The sequence below is a fragment of the Erythranthe guttata genome, chromosome 5 (assembly GCF_056151865.1).
Source record: "Erythranthe guttata isolate IM_541 chromosome 5, IM_541, whole genome shotgun sequence".
NCBI classification, from domain to species: Eukaryota; Viridiplantae; Streptophyta; class Magnoliopsida; order Lamiales; family Phrymaceae; genus Erythranthe; species Erythranthe guttata.
In genome coordinates this window covers 18,244,989-18,263,663 of record NC_142537.1, presented here as the reverse complement: position 1 = coordinate 18,263,663, position 18,675 = coordinate 18,244,989, and the positions used below count along the sequence as shown (strand labels likewise).

Genomic DNA, 18,675 nt, shown 5'->3' with positions numbered 1-18,675 from the left:
TTTGCTCAGGGGACAACCGCTTAAGAGCCTGAGCATCCTCGACACACTTCAACTGATCAAAATGAAGGAACAGGTCCTCCACGGGAATATCAGGGTGATAAGCAGACAGCAAGCCACCCTCCCGAATGCGAGAGCATTTGGAGAGAGCAGTCTCATTCCCCGGCATGCTCGGAGATTTTGTGCCCCTCAAGCCCGAGGGAGTCCTCTCGGCAGAAATCGAAAGATCGGGCACACCCTGGGCGGTGTTCTCGCTCCCAAGCTCGATAATAGGCTCCCATGTCGCAGCTCGCGGGGGGACAGTGGAAGCTCCTTGACCCGCGCTTGTCACGGCTCTGTCCGGATAAGGCTGGCGGGTGGAAGGAGCATGACTGGTGGATTCTGAAATCTGGCGAGACGAGGACTGTGCGCGTTGCTTGGCTAGGGCCGCCTTCATAGCCTCTCGCATCATCTCGCCTGCATAAAGAAAACAATCAGGCAGATGACCAATATAGTTATATCAGGCAATAAATAAAGGGGGGAATGAATACCAAGAAAGCGAGAGTCGGGGCAAGACATGGCCCAAAGGCCGGAACGAGCAAAGAGAAGGGGGGTGGTTATTAATTTTTCAACGTCCCATCGCTCAGGAGGGGCGCGAGCGGCCAAGTGAGCGAGGAACGGCTTACATCCTCCCGACACGGCCACGGGTGTGGGGGACTCTAACAGAAAAGAGGTAGGGAAAACCTCTGGAAAAGGAGGGCGAACAAAAAAGAACCTCTGAGGCCAATTTTGAACTTTGTTGGACAACCCACTAAAAAGTCCCAATCTAGGACGAGAGGTTAAGTGGAAAAAGCCCGAAGGGGAATGGTTTATGACGAATGCCGAATGGAAAAGATCGCCGGTTGGGTTGATGCCTGCTTCGAGACAAATCATAAAAAAGGCGGACATAAATTTAATCGAGTTGGGGAGAAATTGGTTGAGAGGGACTTTATATTTGTTCGCTACTGCAAAAAAGAAAGGGTGAATAGGCAGGGATAAGCCCGCAAGAAATTGGTCCAAGTACCAGGTACTGAAGCCGAGAGGCGGGTGTAAAGAATCTTGGGAGGGATCCGGAAGGGCTATATCGTAAGACACATCCAAACCTTGGCGGATGACAAGGTCGGCTATGTCGTCGGCAGTAAGAATGGATTTGATCGGGACGGAAGGGATATATAAAGTGGGTTCTCTCGACTTAGGTTCGCGTACGATTCCGCGACCTTGGGACGGGGGAGGAGCAGGCCCACCTACCTCCCCGGCCTTGCGAGAGGAGGGTTTACCACGAACTTTGGAGGTTACTATTTTCTTCTTCTTCTTGGGTACGGCGGCGCGTGAGGAGCCAACCGCAGAGGGAGGAGGAAGAGCCTCTCCAGACGAAGAAGAAGAGGAAGCCATAGGTATTTGAAAGGAAAAGGAGAATAAAAGGAAAGCAGAGGAGGGAGTAAATGTACCTGGAGAAAAAGAGGGCCGGAATAATCGTCGGAAGGGGAAGAAACAGACGCCGGAAAAGGGGAAGAAATGGCGGAGGAGAGAAAAGTGAAGAAATGAGGAGGAAGAGGGTATTTATAGCAGGGGAAGTAATGTGAAGCGACGGCTGCACGGTTACCCAGGGCAGTCCAGTCGTCGCATTTAAGACGAAAAGACGGGTGTCTCCTCGGGTGAGGGGCCGCAACTTTGGGAAGTGTAACCGGCAAAAAAAAAAAAAAATAATAATAATAATAATAATAATAATAATAATAATAATAATATAATAAAATATATGATATGTTATTATAATAAATAGATAAGCAAGCGAGGGCTAATGGACAAGGAGAATAGGTATATTTTTTATCAGTGAAGGAAAGCATACTCGCGGAGGACTTTAGATTCGTCCCCGCGAGTAGGGGGCTAGTTGATTCGGTAAAAAGTTAAACTTGAGCCCATTAAAGGAAGGCCCAATAAGGACCCAATAGTTGAAATCAAATGCGAGAGCCCAATTGTAATCGAGAGAAAAAGATGAGCTCCCATGCGAGAGGATAGGACGGGAGCGATATGGTTTATAAAAAGGATAATGTTGCCGACTCACATTTAATGCAGGTCTCCTCAAATGTCAGAGATAGCAGAGAATATACAGACCAGAGGATTTGGTAAATCAACTAGACCTACCTAGGAAACCTAATCGAAAGGCGATCGCGGATGTGAGAGGGTAAGTCGCTTCCTCTGTAGCGAGACGGCGAAAGCGAGAGTTACAAGATATGGTCTATAAGATCTGAGGCAATCAACCTGTATTTAATGTCCCTCTCCCCAAGTGTTAAAGATGTCAGGGAATATACAGTCTAGGGACTAGGCCGCCCACAACACTGTTCATCGAGAAGACAGATAAGTTTAGTTTAATAGTCATTGAAAGTCTGGAATATTTGTTGAGGTGACAGCTAAAATTGAAGTGGAATCCGTATTTGGAATCCGTCCTTTGAAACTCTTCCTATAAATAGTGAGAGATTAATTCAATTAGGGATATCCCTTTTTTTCTAAGCAAACATCCGATAAAATTTATATATTCTATTTAAAAAACCAGAAATATACTGACTTGGCCGTCGGAGTGCTAACTCCGGCTTCAGCCCGGTTTTCTTTATGTGTTCTTATTTGCAGAATCTAGGACATCCAGCAACGTATTCGGATCTAGAGGATTCATCATAATAATCGGCCGAATCAAATACAATTCGCAACAATTTTTTGTTGTTAACGTTTATAATCTAAATACGAGACATGTAAATTTGGTTCGCTTTTGTATTGGAGTCCGACCCGACCGGCATCCGTCCGACCCGACCAACATCCGTGGACCTGACCCTCGGACCACCAACCTATTCAGAATCAGTTTATTGGGTCGAACTCAGGGCTGGTCCAAGTAGACTAATTTGATAAATGTCAAATATATGGCACCATGACAATAGAAGGATGTGAACCCTAGTTGATTTCCGGTCAAAGAAATCTCCAACCACTTGGGCAACAACACATTTGTGTAAATAGACTTCAAATAAATTTATAAAAACTAAATAGACAAGGTAAAATAATTAAAAAAATTATATAAATAATGTCAAATTAAATTATATATATAAATAATATTGAGTCATAACGAAAACTATATGTATTTATATATATATATATATATATATATATATATATATATATATCGATTTAATAACATTACTGTAAATTAAAATCAAGAAAAAATATTCGTTTCTAAATTGACAACAATTATTTGCCAAATCTCGTGGAGCATTTCCAATAAAAAAAATTGTCGTCTTTCGTCACTTAGTGGTGACAAAATAAATTTGTTGCAAATGTATTTACTATAATTTTATATCGTAGCAAAAAGAAATACTTGTTTGCAACAAACAAAGGTGTTGTCTTTCATGAAATTCGTTGCGAAATATATATGATACCATTCGCAACAATATATTTCGTTGCCTAAGAGATTCAAAGGCAACAAAAACATCTTGTTACAAAAGCGTTAATCTTTAACCACAAATACTATATTTCGTTGCTAAAATATAACTATTGGCAACAAAATTAATTTCGTCGATAAAGAAATCGTTGCCTATTTCCGAAAAATACACCTATAAGTTATTGGATATTATGTTGTGTTTATTTTTATTTATTTTTTTGAACTGAAATTTAGTAGTTACTAGTTTTACTTTTACCATTTTGCAAAAAAAAAAAAAAAAAGTTTACTTTAATCGACCTGGATGTTCTTATTTTTGAAAAATGAACATTTTAGAAAATTTCGGCCAAGTTTTGAAATTTTAAAGCTTATGTGATTTTCGGACCTTTTGGAATTGGAATGAATTTTTAGATTCCGAAAATTTTGGAATTGGAATTGGAATTGATTTTGTACTTCCAAATTTTATTGTAATATTTTCGAAAAGGATAATTTCGATCCTATCCATCCGACTTTCACCCAAGTATATATTGATAAATTATTATTTTTTAAATTGGAAAAAATATTATCATAAGTGATTTGGGTTTCTAAGCCGCATGATTTATTATAATAAATAAAATAATACAGATAAAACCCTTTTCGAAGATAGGCCCAATTGACCTTTTGCTGCATTCATGAGCCCACAGAAAAGGGCTCACTACCCATAAATTGGGCCCGGAAGAAAGCCCAATTTATTTTGTATTAATATATCGAATTAATAATTTAATACTTATACTATGAGTCTGGATCGGGAGAAATTATTATTTAAGAGAAATTATTAATTCATCGAGGTACGACTGTGTACTGATAGAAGGATTTGAAGATGAGAATTTCAAATCTGTAATAACTAATAACATTGTTTTTTCACCGTCGTTTTTAGATGAATTCGTTCTCCGATGAATTTCGAATTTTAGCGTTCAAATTGTATTAAGTTCTGTAATGAATTTTGAAACCCAATTAAAATGACTTGACTTGAAATTATGTCCCAAAATAAAACTCAGTTTATGTATGTCAATTTATATTAAATTTCGCCTGTCCTAATTCTAACAATATGACCTAACCCTAAGTGTTAGAGATTAGTGTTTTTCAAAAGGGGCAATAACTGCATTTCATTACTCATATTAAAGAAGCTGATAAGTTCTTAGATCGTGTTTGTAAAAACTTATTCATAAATAAAAATTAGTGATTGTGGAATAAGTTTAAGATGTTTACAAATAGAAAGTCAATTTTAACTAAAAATAAAAATAGGCAGATTCGTGGTTTTCAGATTATAACTTAAAGAAACTTATTCTGAGAGAAGCAAAAGTTGATTTTTAAAAGTACTTAAATACGTGTATGATTTGCGATCTTTTCATTTTTTTTGTTTTTGGAATTTAAACCGAAGGGGAAACCTTGCTATTAACTATTGCGCACGAACGTGATTGTATGTGCGATGTGAGTGTGCGTGTACGTGTGTCACTCCGTGTGGTATTCGTCTGCGCGCGTGGGTGTGTGTGAATGTGTATGGAAGAGTTACGGTCGGCGGGCACTGAAATAGAATTAGTTTTCACTTTCGAAAAAAAATATTTTTTTTTACAAAAGGCCAAAATTTCAATTCTATATTCATCATAATTAATTAAATAAATAAAAAAATATTAAATAAATGTGGTCGCCTGCGAGAGTGGAAGTTGCACCCCCACAGCTACGCCACGTGTACTCTGAATATTTTCTTTTCCAATAGCTTCCACCGTCAGTCGCTATCAAACTCATCCTTCTCCAATTATAATATCTAAATTAATTCATTAATATTATTAAATCGTATATAAATAAATAAAATGTGAATTTTGCCAATTGCCAAACAAAAACACTCCCTCTAGAATCCCGTCACTCTTCACACTATACACATTCCACTGCGTGTATATATACACATATACATACACATATACATACAAAATACTTGCTCCGTGTCACTGTGTGTGTGTGTGTGTTTTTTTAGAGAGAGAGAGAGAAAAAAAAAAACTGAAGAATGGAGAAAACAATGGCGGAAGAAGAGCCTCTCTTGAAGGAGGAGGATTGTAATAAAAAGGGCGGCTTTAGGACTTTGCCTTTCATCATCGGTAACATTTTATAAATCCCATTTTTTTTATTTAAGAATTTATCAATGATTAAAATTCATTCTTGTTCCATAAAAAAGAAGAAAAAAAAACAGTGGGATCAATTAGCTAATGGAAAATTACAGTTTACACCGATTTCATATTTAGACGCATGTTTTCATAAAAAAAATTACATTTGGTCCCTCTGACACCATAACGTAACACTTTTGGTCATTTACGTTAATTTACTGTTAATTCGTCAGTTAATGCAGTGATAAACAAAAGCTTTAATTCGGTTAGTGCTAACGAAAATGACTAAAAGTGTTGAATTTTCGAAATATGATGGATCGTATGTGTTTTTTTATGAATATTAAGGACCAAATGTGAAATCAGTACAAAATTGAGACGGAAACCGTATTTTTCGCGTTAGCTAATTTTATGGGTTGGGATTGTGTCTTTTCTTGTTCCTTTTTTTTTTTTGGGTTTAATTTGCTGCAGTGCTGTTTTATTTAGTTAAGGGCGTGTTTGATTTTGGTAAATTTTGATTTTGAAAAAAAGGGAATGAGTCAGTGGAGAAGATGGCAACTTATGGTGTGATGCCAAACATGGCTCTGTATCTGATCAAAGAGTATCATATGGAACTCACCACCGCTTCAAATGTATTGTTCATGTGGTCATCAGCCACTAATTTCATGCCACTTGTCGCAGCCTTACTTGCCGATTCTTTCTTCGGCAGATTCTACACCATTGGATTTGGCTCTATTATCTGCTTCATGGTAAAAAAAGAAAATATTATTTATTTATTTATTTGGGAAACATATCACTACCTTCAACATAATTTTTTTTGTCATTAATTTTCTTTGTTTAAATTGATTTTTATTTATTTATTTATTTAAGTTTGTCATTTAAGGGGATGATTTTTCATGGTAAAAAAGAAAATTATTTATTTATTTATCTGGGAAAATGATCACTAGCTAGTAAAATTGCTTATTGAATTAATTTTGAGGTTTAACATGATTTTTTTTAAAAATTTTCTTTGTTTTAATTGATTTTTATTTATTTATTTAATTTTGTAATTGAAGGGGATGATTCTTCTATGGTCAACAACAATAATACCACAAGCAAAGCCTCCACCATGTTCGAATAACCCTATTTGCTCCTCGGTCGCGATCCCGCAGCTCGTTTTACTATGTACATCGTTCGTGCTAATTTCAATCGGGGCCGGAGGAATAAGGTCTAGTTCGTTAGCGTTCGGTGCCGATCAATTGGAAAGAGGAGAATTCAAGAGAAAATCTAATTTGAAAGAGAGCTATTTTACGTGGTACTACGCTTCGTACACGTTCTCCGTTCTTATCGCTCTAACTTGTGTCGTTTATATCCAAGACAACGTAGGATGGGGTGTCGGTTTCTTAGTACCCGCTCTTCTAATGTTGTTTGGTGTTGGTTCGTTCTTTTTGGCTTCTCCGTTTTATGTCAAATTGAAGTGTAGATCGAGCTTATTCACCGGCTTGGTGCAAGTGGTTGCAGCTTCTTTCAATAATCGAAGTCTCGAATTATCGGATGGCACGAGTAATTATTACACATGGCATTGTAGGAGCGGTTCATCTCTCGTTTGTCCGAGCGAAAAGCTAAGGTATATATAATTTTTTAATCAAAAATTAGAGTAAACATAGTGGTGTTGAATGCAATTATGTTTTAATTTGTTGATGATGTTTAATTAGATTTCTAAACAAGGCGTGCGTTGTGAGAGATCCCGAGACGGACCTAACCCCCGACGGTAGACCTAAAAACCCGTGGTGTCTTTGCACCGTCGATCAAGTCGAAGAGCTCAAATCGACGATCAAGATCCTCCCAATTTGGTCAACGGGCATGATCATGTCAATTAACATAAGTCAAACCTCGTTCCCAATAATCCAAGCATCTTCGATGAATAGACGAATAACGTCCAATTTCACAATACCATCGGCCTCGTTCAACACAATTACGGTAATATCCGTCATACTATGGATTTTTCTCTACGACCGTATTTTTCTCCCTCTAGCATCTCGAGTCATGAGAAGACCAATTCGTATAAGCCCCAAAACAAGAATGGGAATCGGGATATTTTTCTCGATATTGGCGATGATCGCCACGTCAGCGGTCGAGGGTGTACGTAGATCCCTCCACGCGAGAAGCGGGGGATCGCAGATGTCGGCGGTGTGGTTGGTCCCGCAGTATTGCTTGACCGGATTCGCGGAAGCTTCTAACGTGATCGCGCAAAACGAGTTTTATTTCTCGGAATTTCCGAGGAGCATGTCGAGCGTGGCTTTGACTATGAATGGAATCGGGATGTCGTTGGCGAATTTAATAGCGAGTTTTTTGATGAATTTCGTTGATTGGGTATCGAAAAAAGGGGGGAAAGAGAGCTGGATATCGAGCGATATTAATAAGGGGCGTTACGATTATTATTACTTGGTGCTTGCTGGATTGAGTGTGGCTAACATGATTTATTTTCTTGTGTGTAGTAGTGCTTATGGGCCTTTGAAAGGTGAGAAGAAATTGGAGGAAGAGCAGGGTGAGGTACTGTAGAGAGTTTTTGGTTTGTTAGTTTTAGTATATATGTTAATTATGTTTGCTAATTGTAGTGTAATAATAATCAATGATGTTGAATTTAGTAATAGAAATACCGGGTAAATTATATTCACACCTGAGCTGAGGTATGGTCAAATTACAAAAAAACCCTTCTTGTTTGAATAATTATATATATCCCTCAACTATGAATCTTCTTACATTTCCACCCTTATAGTGTCAAATTCAACATAATCATTTAGATTCCGTAGAATGTGTTTTCGTTTTGTGTTAAAACACGTTTTCGATGCATCAAGATCTGATACATACAAGTCAAAAAACACATCTTATGATGATCATCTAGCTTCAAAATGTGAAGCTCGAATGGGATAAAACGGGTACAAAATTGATAATATTACATATAATCTCGAAGATTCTACTAAATTTGAAACTGCAAGGATGGACGCCATGCGTAAGAAGATTTATAGTTGAGGGTTAAACGGTCATTTCACAATTAAATATGCCAATAAAATGGAGAAGATGAAATTGGGCCTTAAAAGAAAGCCCATAGAGCAGCAGCAGCATCATCGCTTTCTTTTCTTGTCAGTGAAACAATTGTCCCCACCTCTCCTGAATTCTGCAATGTTCAGAACTGACTGTACATGCAAAAGAAAAATACACACACACAAAAAACCTCAATTCATTCATCCCCCACTAATCCAGCTCATCTTTCTCTCTCTACTCTCTCTCTCTCTCTCACACACAAACACACTACGCCGGAATCTGATCGTGGTTTTTCCGACCATGAGAACCAACCAGCCAAAGCTGAAAGCTAACCCAGTACGGAGTCCATTGTTTTCATGTGGTTTCTTCCGACAGTGCACTCAGACTGTTCTTAGTCCCACCAGCTCTACCCCTCCGCCCCTCCCTCACGCGCCGCCAACGCCGACGCCGACGCCTCTGCCGCCCCCGCCGGCGGAGTCGTCGTCTTCCTCTTCTTCGAACACCTCACAGAGTTTCACTCAGTGGAGGTTTCCTCTCTCCAACTCGCCCTTGTCGTCCCACCACCACTCTTACTCGCTCCCCAAATCCGAACCCGTTTCCGGTCCGGATCCGAACCTGAGTAAAGGGGATGCCGGTTCGGCCGGTTCGGTTTCGGTTTCGGTTTCTCCGCCGCCGCTTACCAGCGCAGGATTGGAGGAGATTTTCCGGGTGGCGGAGGTACAATTTGGTTCCGGGTCGGACGCGGGTCGGGTCGGAGCCGTGCACTTGCTGGAGAGGTCTCTTGTTCCGAATCCGCGTTCCGCGGTGGACGGCGGCTGCCCTTGCCCGACGGCGGTGGTCGGCGGGGTGGTGGCGTGCCTGAGGGAAGGGGTGGCGCGTAAGGCCGCGAGTAAGGTTCTGCTGGCGCTTTGTCTGGTGGAGATGAACCGACGCGCGGCGGTGGAGGCGGGCGCGGTGACGGCGGTGGTCGAGGCGCTGACGGACGCGGAGATTGCGGTGGCGGAGAGGTCGTTGGCGGCGCTGGAGCTGCTTTGCACGACGGCGGAAGGGACGGCGGAGGTGAGGGCCCACGCGCTGGCAGTGCCGATGATGGTGCAGGTTATGGGGAGGATGGAGGGGAGGGGGAAGGAGCACGCGATAAGCGTGCTGGCGGTGATATACGGTGGTTTGGAAGACGGGGTGGCGGTGGCGCCGGCGGAGCAGGTGGCGCGTGCGGTGATGCTGGCCCTGCAAGGGGACTGTAGTGCGAGGGGGAGAAGAAAAGGGGCCCAGCTACTGAAAATTCTGCAACAGAATGGACGGCTGGATTTGACTGAAGAGGAGAGATGATCGGTTCAGATTTGTCTATGTTAGTTCAATACTTTATGTTGATGTAATAATTTATTTTTGGCTAGTTCAATAATTTATCCTCTTGTAAATAAATATCCTCTTTTTCGATAATGAAATTTCATGCTTATAAAAAAATTGATATTTTATTTGCTAAGTAATGTTCAACTAATATTATTAATTGAAATTACTGAATATAATTTTATTAATTGACATAATATTTGTTTTGATATATGTTATTAATTTCTTTAAATTATATATATATATATATATATATATATATATATATATATATATATATATATATATATATATATATATATATATATATATATATAGTTGTGAGACATATTCCATGTGGTGGGGTTACCCACTGTCACATGAATTATTCTTTTGTATAATAATTGGATTAGTATTTGAATTATTTTACTATGTTTACACCTTGTTCCTAACAATCAAATGAAAATTTAATTGTATTCATTATTGCATACGAGAAAACTCATATTTTTCATTTTGGGTAAATTACGATTTGACCCCTGAAGTAAGGTTAAATTATAAAAATACTTCATGTGTGGATAATTACAGTTATCCCTCAATTATGAATCTTTTTACACGTCCATCACGGTGTCGAATTTAGTGAACTCTTCTAGATTAAGTAGAACATTCTCTAGTTTGTACCAGTTTTATCTCATCGGAGTTCCACATTTTGAAACAAGATGATCATAAAATATATTTATTAGCTTGTAAATATCAGATTGTAGTGCATTAGAAATAACATATTTCCACAAAAGGAGTACAAACTAGAAAATATTCCCCGGAATCTAGAAGACTTTGTTTACAGCATAATGGTGGACTTGTAAAAAGATTCATAGGTCACATTACCCAAGCAGAAAGAATTATTTCGTAATTTGCATCTTACCTCGGAGGCGACCGTAATTTACCATTTCAAAAAGCTAACCAGTATTATATGTATAAAGAAAAATAAAAAGGGCAATAAACTTTAAGAATGAAAACACATTTGCATATTAATCTTAGTTCTTACCAAATGATCTCTTGCAAAAGAAAAAAAAAATGCACACGCATATTTTGTATTTATAATATATATACACACAAATTAACTAATGGAAGAAGAAGAATATCTGCAAACACGCGCTTCACCGTAAACACTCCCATTCCTGCAAAAGTACCCATTTTCAGGGCTACAATGCCTATCCTCAGAGCAAACACACTCCCCTTCCAAAGCACACCCATCTCCCTTCACACTGGCCGGCACCCCTTTTCCGGTCAATATACCATCGGAAAACTCACCGGAAAACACATTCGTCGGATCAAGAACCCTCTTCGCCTCCACAAACTTCCCAAAATCCACATACTTCTTCTGCACGTCGAAGAACGCAAGATCCCTATTCTTCGCCCAATGGGGCTTCGCACCGTACTTAAAAAACGCCATCTGCTCTATTTCCTCCCACACGTCCCCGTTCAATCTCGGCGTCGAAGAATCGTCCGCCCGATAGTAGTTGAAATCCACCACCACCGAATTCTCCGACTGGCCTAAGTAAGCCCCCGATTTCGCGACGAAGCGTATTAGAAAGCCGTTGTACATGTCGACCCCACAGAAGCTCTCGGGCTTTACGATTTCCCGAAGTTTTCTCACGTCGCGTACGAAGTCGGGGAATTTTTTGGCGGGAAAGATGGCGGTGGATTCGAAGAAGAAGAGGCCGCTGATGCGTGGGTCCCACGCGCACGAGGTGGCAGTGTTTGATTGCGGGGAGTAGAGGCATGAGCCGGAGGTCTGCATTTTGCCCTGACGGCCGACGACCGGATATCCGGTGAAGATTTTAAGGTTGTTGCTGTTTTTTAAACCGTTGGCTGTTAATTTCTTGTAGGATAAGAAAGAAGATGCTAGTATGCATTTGCCGTTTACGTTTCTTGCTTTCTCAGCCGCTTTTTCTGCATGCATGCATGAAAAAAAACCAATTATACCCCTGTATTGTAGTTTTTTTGTAAATTACAACCACCTCCCTATGTGAAAGTTTAATTACGAAAAAACTTCTAATTTTTGATAAATTACATCCAACTCCTGAAGTTTATAAATTTCTTACATCTACCCACAAATTGCAGGGGTGGTTGTAATTATAGAAAAACTATGGGTATTTTTGTAAATAGACCTTAGCTCTGGCTAATGATTGTAATTTACCCTAGTTTTTTTTTTTTTTTTGTAATTGATGATTTGATATCATAGAAGAAATTGTGGTTTTGTTCCTACTTGAAATTCTATTTTATTTATCGTTTTGAAGAGAAAAAAATGTTTCAAAATAGCTCTCACTTAAGAATTCTAATAAACATCCATCGTAATTTTTTTCTCAATATTTGTCCTTACTACTACTTAAGAAAAGTAATGATGTAGTGCAGCAATTAATGACATGGTTTTTTTAGTTATTTTATTAAGATTTTCTTAAAATCCATGCACAACTATTAATTTTCTTGAAATGTGTACATTAGCCCAAAACGACAAATAAAATAGGAAGAAGGTAGTATAATCCGAAATAAAACTATGGGGTTTTTTTTGTCACATTATTAAAATTAGGGTAAATTACACACACCCCCTGAGGTATGCTTAAATAACTGTAAGGTCCCTATGGTATCGATAATTACACTTAGCCCCCTGAAACGTAGTTAGAAACTCTAATGGGATAATGAATTGGATACGTTATTCCGATAGGGTTCTAACGGACTATTGGTTTCAGAAAGTGGTGGAGACAACAAAGAGCTATGGGTGATTTGAGAAATGTTCGGGAATGTTCGCGGAGCCATGTCACCCCATAGCTTTTTGTTGTCTTCACCACTTTCTGAAACCAATAGTCCGTTAGAACCCTGTCGGAATAACGTATTCAATTCATTATCCCATTAGAGTTTCTGACTACGTTTCAGGGGGCTAAGTGTAATTATCGATACCACAGTGACCTTACAGTTATTTAAGCATACCTCAGGGGTGTGGGTGTAATTTACCCTTAAAATTATGGGGTTATTTTGTCACATAATAAATCATTAATTAAGTAATTAAAATAATATAATCAAATAAACAAGAGTACTTAGAAGATATATATTACCTGAAGCTCGAACTGATTTGGATATGATAGCAAGGTTGGATTGAAAGCCAAGAAAGTCGTTGACTCCGTCTCCGGTGGCGTTGACCGGAACTCGATCGTCGTATCTGTAAACGGCTGTATGCAACGACGGGTACCATTGTATATCTCCAAACTCATGTTTTTGAGCATGATCAATAAATTCATCCTCAATTCCAACATCACTTGTAAAATTATACCTTATGCTCCTCTTGAATCCTCTTTCCAACAACAACGTTACCTACATTATTTTTATTTTAAATAATATAAAGGTGCCACGTCAGATATACATATATATTGATATGCCTAATTTGGCCAATACAATGGGCCTACAAATGCTCTAATAATTGTCCACTACATGAAAGCCCAAACACCTTCAAAATAAGGTTTGGGCCCAACAAAGCAAACTCAACCCAATAAACAACATATAAATAGAGGTTTGACTCATTTTGCTAAGGTACGCCCTATTATCCAAATAATACTAGGGGTCATATTCTCCCAACTTTTCTACTATCCGCACGTCTGACTTGAGCGTCGGAGAGGTTTCCGCCGGATCAACCCCCGGCCTAGTTTACGTGTTCTATGATCGCAGGTATCTCAAGGTCATCAAGCTCGTGAGCCAGTGATTCACTCTGCTCTTCCAGCTCATCCTAATTCAACTCTCTAAAGTGATCTATCTCTAGCATCATCATTTTGGCGCCGTCTGTGGGAAGGCGAACGAGATCACGTAGCGCGCAAGATGGCCTTGAAACTTCTGCTTAGGGGAGTGAGACACTGCTAACAACCTCCCACCTCGTGGAGGCTCTGGCTTGCCACTTCCTCCTCCCCATGCTCGTAATGCATCACGAGACCCTCCTCGTGATGTCCCATTAGATTCTCAACAGGATCCACTTCTTCCCGCCCCTCGATCGGTTCAGACAACCGATGAGGCCCTTCAACGCTAGTAAGGGTTATCGACTCCCTGGGGGCTTACCTCTACCCCCAAAATATTTCGTTCGCCAAGGGTTATCGACTCCATGGGGGTTTAATTTTCTCCCTAAACATTTCGTTCGCCAAGGGTTATCGACTCCCTGGGGGCTAACCTCTGCCCCCAAAATAAATATTTCGTTCGCCCAAGGGTTCTCGACTCCCTGGGAGCTTACCTCTGCCCCCAAAATATTTCATTCGTCAAGACTACTTGTTCCTCGAACGGTAAATAACCAATGAGGACATTCAGCGTATAATCGCGGAAAATTCAACAAGATCAACTTCTACTTACTCCTCGAACGGTTCAGATAACCAAAGAAGACCTTCAACGTATGATCACGGAAGATTCAACTCGTGCTGCCACTGAATCAGTGGAACCATACACTCCAAGGTTGGGCATCTCATCCCAAGGGTACGTGATCGCATCATCCTAAGTTGGCGTTTATCCCACCCCAAGGTTGGGCATCTCATCACAAGGGTTCGTGATCGCCTCATCCTAAGTTGGGGGTTATCCCACTCCAAGGTTGGGCATCTCATCCCAAGGGTACGTGATCGCCTCTTCCTAAGTTGGGGGTTATCCCACCCCAAGGTTGGGCATCTCATCCTAAGTGTACGTGATCGCCTCATCCTAAGTTGGGGGTTATCCTACCACAAGGTTGGGCATCTCATCCCAAGGTTTCGTGACCGCCTCCTCCTAAGTTGGGGGTTATCACACCTCAAGGTTGGGCATCTCATCCCAAGGGTTCGTGATCGCCTCATCATAAGTTGGGGGCTATCCCACCCTAAGGTTGGGCATCTCATCCACATGGTGGAACATCACCCTTACTTTTCAACCCCAAGTGGGTTCACATCCCACATCTCCATCCGGATTTACATCACTCTCGGATCCCTCCAATCCTTCACTATCACTCCTAAAATCTACAAATTGGGATCTAAGACGTCTCCTACTAGTACCAACATCATCAATAATATTGATAATCCCATTATTCGATGCAAATTATGATCCGGAGAAAAAACAAGTTGAAGCTCCGCGAAAACGGGCGAAAAAGGGCCAATAACGCGCCTCCACGCGCGAATCAGCCCCACCCCACCCACCCACCGCGCGTCGCGCGGGCCCCTCCACCCCGCCCTACCTCTACCCCTCCCTCCTTCTCTCTCTTTCTCTCTCTTACCCCCACTCCCCACGTGCCCAGCCCCACCAACCCCACCTACCCCACGTGCCCAGCCCCACCAACCCCACCTACCCCACCTTTCTCTCTCTTACCCCCCACGTGCCCAGCCCCACCTACCCCACATTTTCCCTTCTTCTCTCTCTTCTCTCTCCTGGACGCTCCGGGCTCCGTGCCGGCTCCACCCACACTCACGGATCGCGCCGGCTCCACGTCGCGCGGAGCAGAGTCGCGCGGCTCCTCTCACATCCTCGAGCCGCGCGGCTTGGTCTATTTCCTCCACAACCATATTTCTGGATAACCCTAATCGCGTGCAATCGGTACGCGCGATTTCTTTCTCCGGTGCAATTTTTTTACCGAAACTCGACCCAATTACCTTCATATCTCTCCCCTCTTTCACCTCCTCGGGCTCCATGTCGGCTCCCCTTCTCACAACAGAACGCGCGGCTCTCTCCACTCACATGGTAATTCGCGCGGCTTGATACCCCGGCTCACCAGCCTCCTCCCCTCCACCCAATCGCGCGAATTTTAACGCGCTCCACCAAATCGCGTTCGGATTTTTACTCGTTTCATCAAATCGCACACGAGTTCAACGCGCTCCACCAAATTGCGTGTGCTATCCAACGCGCCTCACTAAATCGCGCGCACTCTCCAATGGGTAAATAAAAATTATTCATCCACACCACGCGAAAATTAAAGGAACACTACAACATCGATCTACTCTCGACACGATTCGGTGATCCCACATCGAATCGAGAGTAGGGGGCTTGCGAGACAACTCACACGAGGAGTCAACTCGCTTAGAACTACGAACCCGCAGCGAGACAACTCCCACGAGGAAACAACTCGCTCGGTCCTACAACCCGTTGCGAGGCAACTCCCAAGAGGAGTCAACTCCCTCGGTAATAAACCTCGCAGCGAGACAACTCGCTCGCAATTCACTACACAATGGCAAGCTCAAGTTAGCACGATTAAAACCTTAGAAACACTTAGAGATATTATGGGAATCTATATAGCCTGGCCAGCTTGATTACTCAAATTTCTCTATTTATTTTCGACGGGTCCTTCATTAAAACGTGGCCATGGTCCAGACATACTTACGACCCACGAGGTCTAACAAGGGGCACGATCCCCATCAAAAAATCTTGAGAGCCTGATCAACTCATCAAGTACATCACGCACAAGGCTATATGTAAACACATACAATCAACGCGTCAAACCATTGACAACGTCAATAAATAACAACTCTCACGAGGAGATAACTCGATCCGCGATACCACATCATATATAGTGGAACAACACCGACGACTCAAGTAACTTACATCGCGACAACTTGGTCGCGCTACGCGCCAGCGCGCCTTCACGCCCATCCGACACACGCTCCAACGCATTTTCGCACACCATCAGAACATATGCCAAAGAGCGACCACTACAATTTTTTACTCTCGATCACGATCTGAAATCCATTCCGACATGGCCCCCACATCGACTCGAGAGTGGGGGGCTTAATGATATGCCTAATTTGGCCAACACTATGGGTCTACAAATGCTCTAATAATTGCCCACTACACGAAAGCCCAAACACCTTCAAAATAAGGTTTGGGCCCAACAAAGCAAACTCAACCCAATAAACGACATATAAATAGAGGTTTGACTCATTTTGCTAAGGTACACCCTATTATCCAAATAATACTAGGGGTCATATTCTCCCAACTATTTCTACTATCCGCACGTCTGACTTGAGCGTCGGAGGGGTTTCCGCCGGATCAACCCCCGGCCTAGTTTACGTGTTCTATGATCGCAGGTATCTCAAGGTCATCAAGTTCGTGAGCCAGTGATCCACTTTGCTCTTCCAGCTCATCCTAATTCAACCCTCTAAAGTGATCTATCTCTAGCATCATCATATATATATATATTATATATGGTTATAGGGTAAATTACGAAAACCCCCTGAACTTAAGATAAATAACGAAAAATACCCCCACCTATTCGTAATTACCAAAAACATCATGAAGTTTGTTTCCGTCTTACTCAACCCTTTACGGTGTGACTTGTCACGATTTTTTTTTTTAATTCCAGGGAATAGACTTTATAACCAAATTTCAGATATTTTTTTTTATATTCCTCACCTATTTAACACAAAGGTATAATAGACTGTACACATTTTCTATTAGAAAATTCGATCAAACGTTAATCACAGGGGAATTTTGGTTATTACAGATAAATAGGGGTGTTTTTTCATTATTTAGCCTAAGTTCAAGGATTTTTTTTTTTAATTTAACCGTATATATACATACACACGTGTGTGCTTTACTGACCTTAGAAATGGCACCGAGCATTCCCAGGGAAACCTTGGCGGCGTTGAGCAGCGGATCTCCGCCCTTCAAATCGACAATTCTAGCAAACCCTTGTGATTCCTTCGCCGGAACTACTAGCCTCACCCCAATCACGTGGTCGTGGACTGCGCCGCCTCTTCCCCACCAAGAGCTGCCGTGTGCGCCGGTGCTTATCACCCCTCCGACGCTGACGCCCTCCCAGTACGGCGCCGCCACCAGGCTCAGCCCCTCCTCCTCCACCCTGTCGATCAGCTCCCGCAGCCCGACTCCGGCGTCCGCCGTCACCGCCAGATTCGCCGCGTCCACTTCGATCCCGGTGTTGTACCTCTCCGTGCTTATCAGCATTGTACTCCCATTACTCCCCCCCGCCGCCGCCGTCGGCGGCGGCGCCGCGGGGCAAGCCAGCTTGGGGATGGTGTGGGAGAATCTGGAGACGACTTTCACTTTAAGCTTCCTCCTGGTGGCGTCGGCAACTGCCGACCGGAGCTCCTCCTCGGTGGTGGGATATACGGCGGAGGTGACGTGGCAGTCGTTCCGGTCACTCCAGACGCCGTAGGAGTTGGAAAGCGTGCAGCCGGTTTGGGTGCACTGAACCGGGTTCGGTGGAGGCATTGCTTCTACTCTAACTAGAATCATTGAACCTAATACGACAAGGAGTGCTAACATGCGCCATTGAATTTTCTGATAATTCTTCATCAAGAAATTGTGAATTGTTATTTTTTGGTGGGCAGAAATTAATTAGAGGACACTTCTAATTTAAGAGGGATTTTTGATACAAAAAGGGGGTTTGCTTTAAAGGGAAGTCAAAACAGATATAGCTTGGATTGTGTATCAAGATTTTGGACAAAGTTTTATAATGTTTAGATCTCATCAGTTGTATTAATTTATGGGTTAATTTAGAACACAATTTGAGTTAAGGTTAAATTACGAAAAAACCTCTTATGTTTAAGTAATTACAACTGCACATTTAACTATGATTTTTTTAAGACGTCTACTCTTATGGTGTCAAATTCAACAGAAGCTTCTAGATTCCGTGGAATTCACTCTAGTTTGTACCGTTTTCTGCTAAAATGTAGTTTCTGATGCACCATAATCTGATATTTAAATACCAAAAAACACATCTTATGGTTCATTTTGTTTCAATATATGGAGCTCGAGTAG

General features: G+C 41.6%; 3 protein-coding genes across 3 annotated transcripts; 2 read left to right on the top strand and 1 right to left on the bottom strand.

Moving 5' to 3' along the window:
- The first annotated feature begins 5,244 nt into the window (after positions 1-5,244).
- LOC105967277 (Major facilitator superfamily protein) lies at positions 5,245-10,075 on the top strand. The gene is made up of 4 exons (XM_012991881.2): positions 5,245-5,565; positions 6,100-6,317; positions 6,624-7,174; positions 7,263-10,075. Exons 1-4 carry the CDS (start codon positions 5,475-5,477, stop codon positions 8,107-8,109), a joined length of 1,707 nt encoding a protein of 568 aa, XP_012847335.2. The 5' UTR covers positions 5,245-5,474; the 3' UTR covers positions 8,110-10,075.
- Positions 8,620-10,075, top strand: LOC105967041 (ARM repeat superfamily protein). The gene has a single exon (XM_012991602.2). The coding sequence runs from the start codon at positions 8,620-8,622 to the stop codon at positions 9,919-9,921; it is 1,302 nt and encodes a 433-aa protein (XP_012847056.2). The 3' UTR covers positions 9,922-10,075.
- Positions 10,076-10,917: 842 nt separating this feature from the next.
- On the bottom strand, positions 10,918-18,309 carry GULLO3 (D-arabinono-1,4-lactone oxidase family protein). Its single transcript, XM_012991723.2, has 3 exons — positions 17,497-18,309; positions 13,029-13,284; positions 10,918-11,868 (listed from the first exon to the last, which is right to left on the bottom strand). The coding sequence occupies exons 1-3, from the start codon at positions 18,208-18,210 to the stop codon at positions 11,033-11,035; spliced, it is 1,806 nt and encodes a 601-aa protein (XP_012847177.2). The 5' UTR covers positions 18,211-18,309; the 3' UTR covers positions 10,918-11,032.
- Positions 18,310-18,675: the final 366 nt, after the last annotated feature.

Excerpts from the sequence above, each read along its gene's own strand:
- LOC105967041 (XM_012991602.2), top strand. The coding sequence starts at position 8,620 with ATGGAGAAGATGAAATTGGGCCTTAAAAGAAAGCCCATAGAGCAGCAG.
- LOC105967277 (XM_012991881.2), top strand. The coding sequence starts at position 5,475 with ATGGAGAAAACAATGGCGGAAGAAGAGCCTCTCTTGAAGGAGGAGGAT. Across the intron at positions 6,318-6,623 it reads GCTCTATTATCTGCTTCATG|GGGATGATTCTTCTATGGTC; the intron begins GTAAAAAAAGAA and ends TTGTAATTGAAG. Across the intron at positions 7,175-7,262 it reads TGTCCGAGCGAAAAGCTAAG|ATTTCTAAACAAGGCGTGCG; the intron begins GTATATATAATT and ends ATGTTTAATTAG.
- GULLO3 (XM_012991723.2), bottom strand. The coding sequence starts at position 18,210 with ATGAAGAATTATCAGAAAATTCAATGGCGCATGTTAGCACTCCTTGTC. Across the intron at positions 13,285-17,496 it reads TGCTCGGTGCCATTTCTAAG|GTAACGTTGTTGTTGGAAAG; the intron begins GTCAGTAAAGCA and ends AAAATAATGTAG. Across the intron at positions 11,869-13,028 it reads CAAATCAGTTCGAGCTTCAG|AAAAAGCGGCTGAGAAAGCA; the intron begins GTAATATATATC and ends GCATGCATGCAG.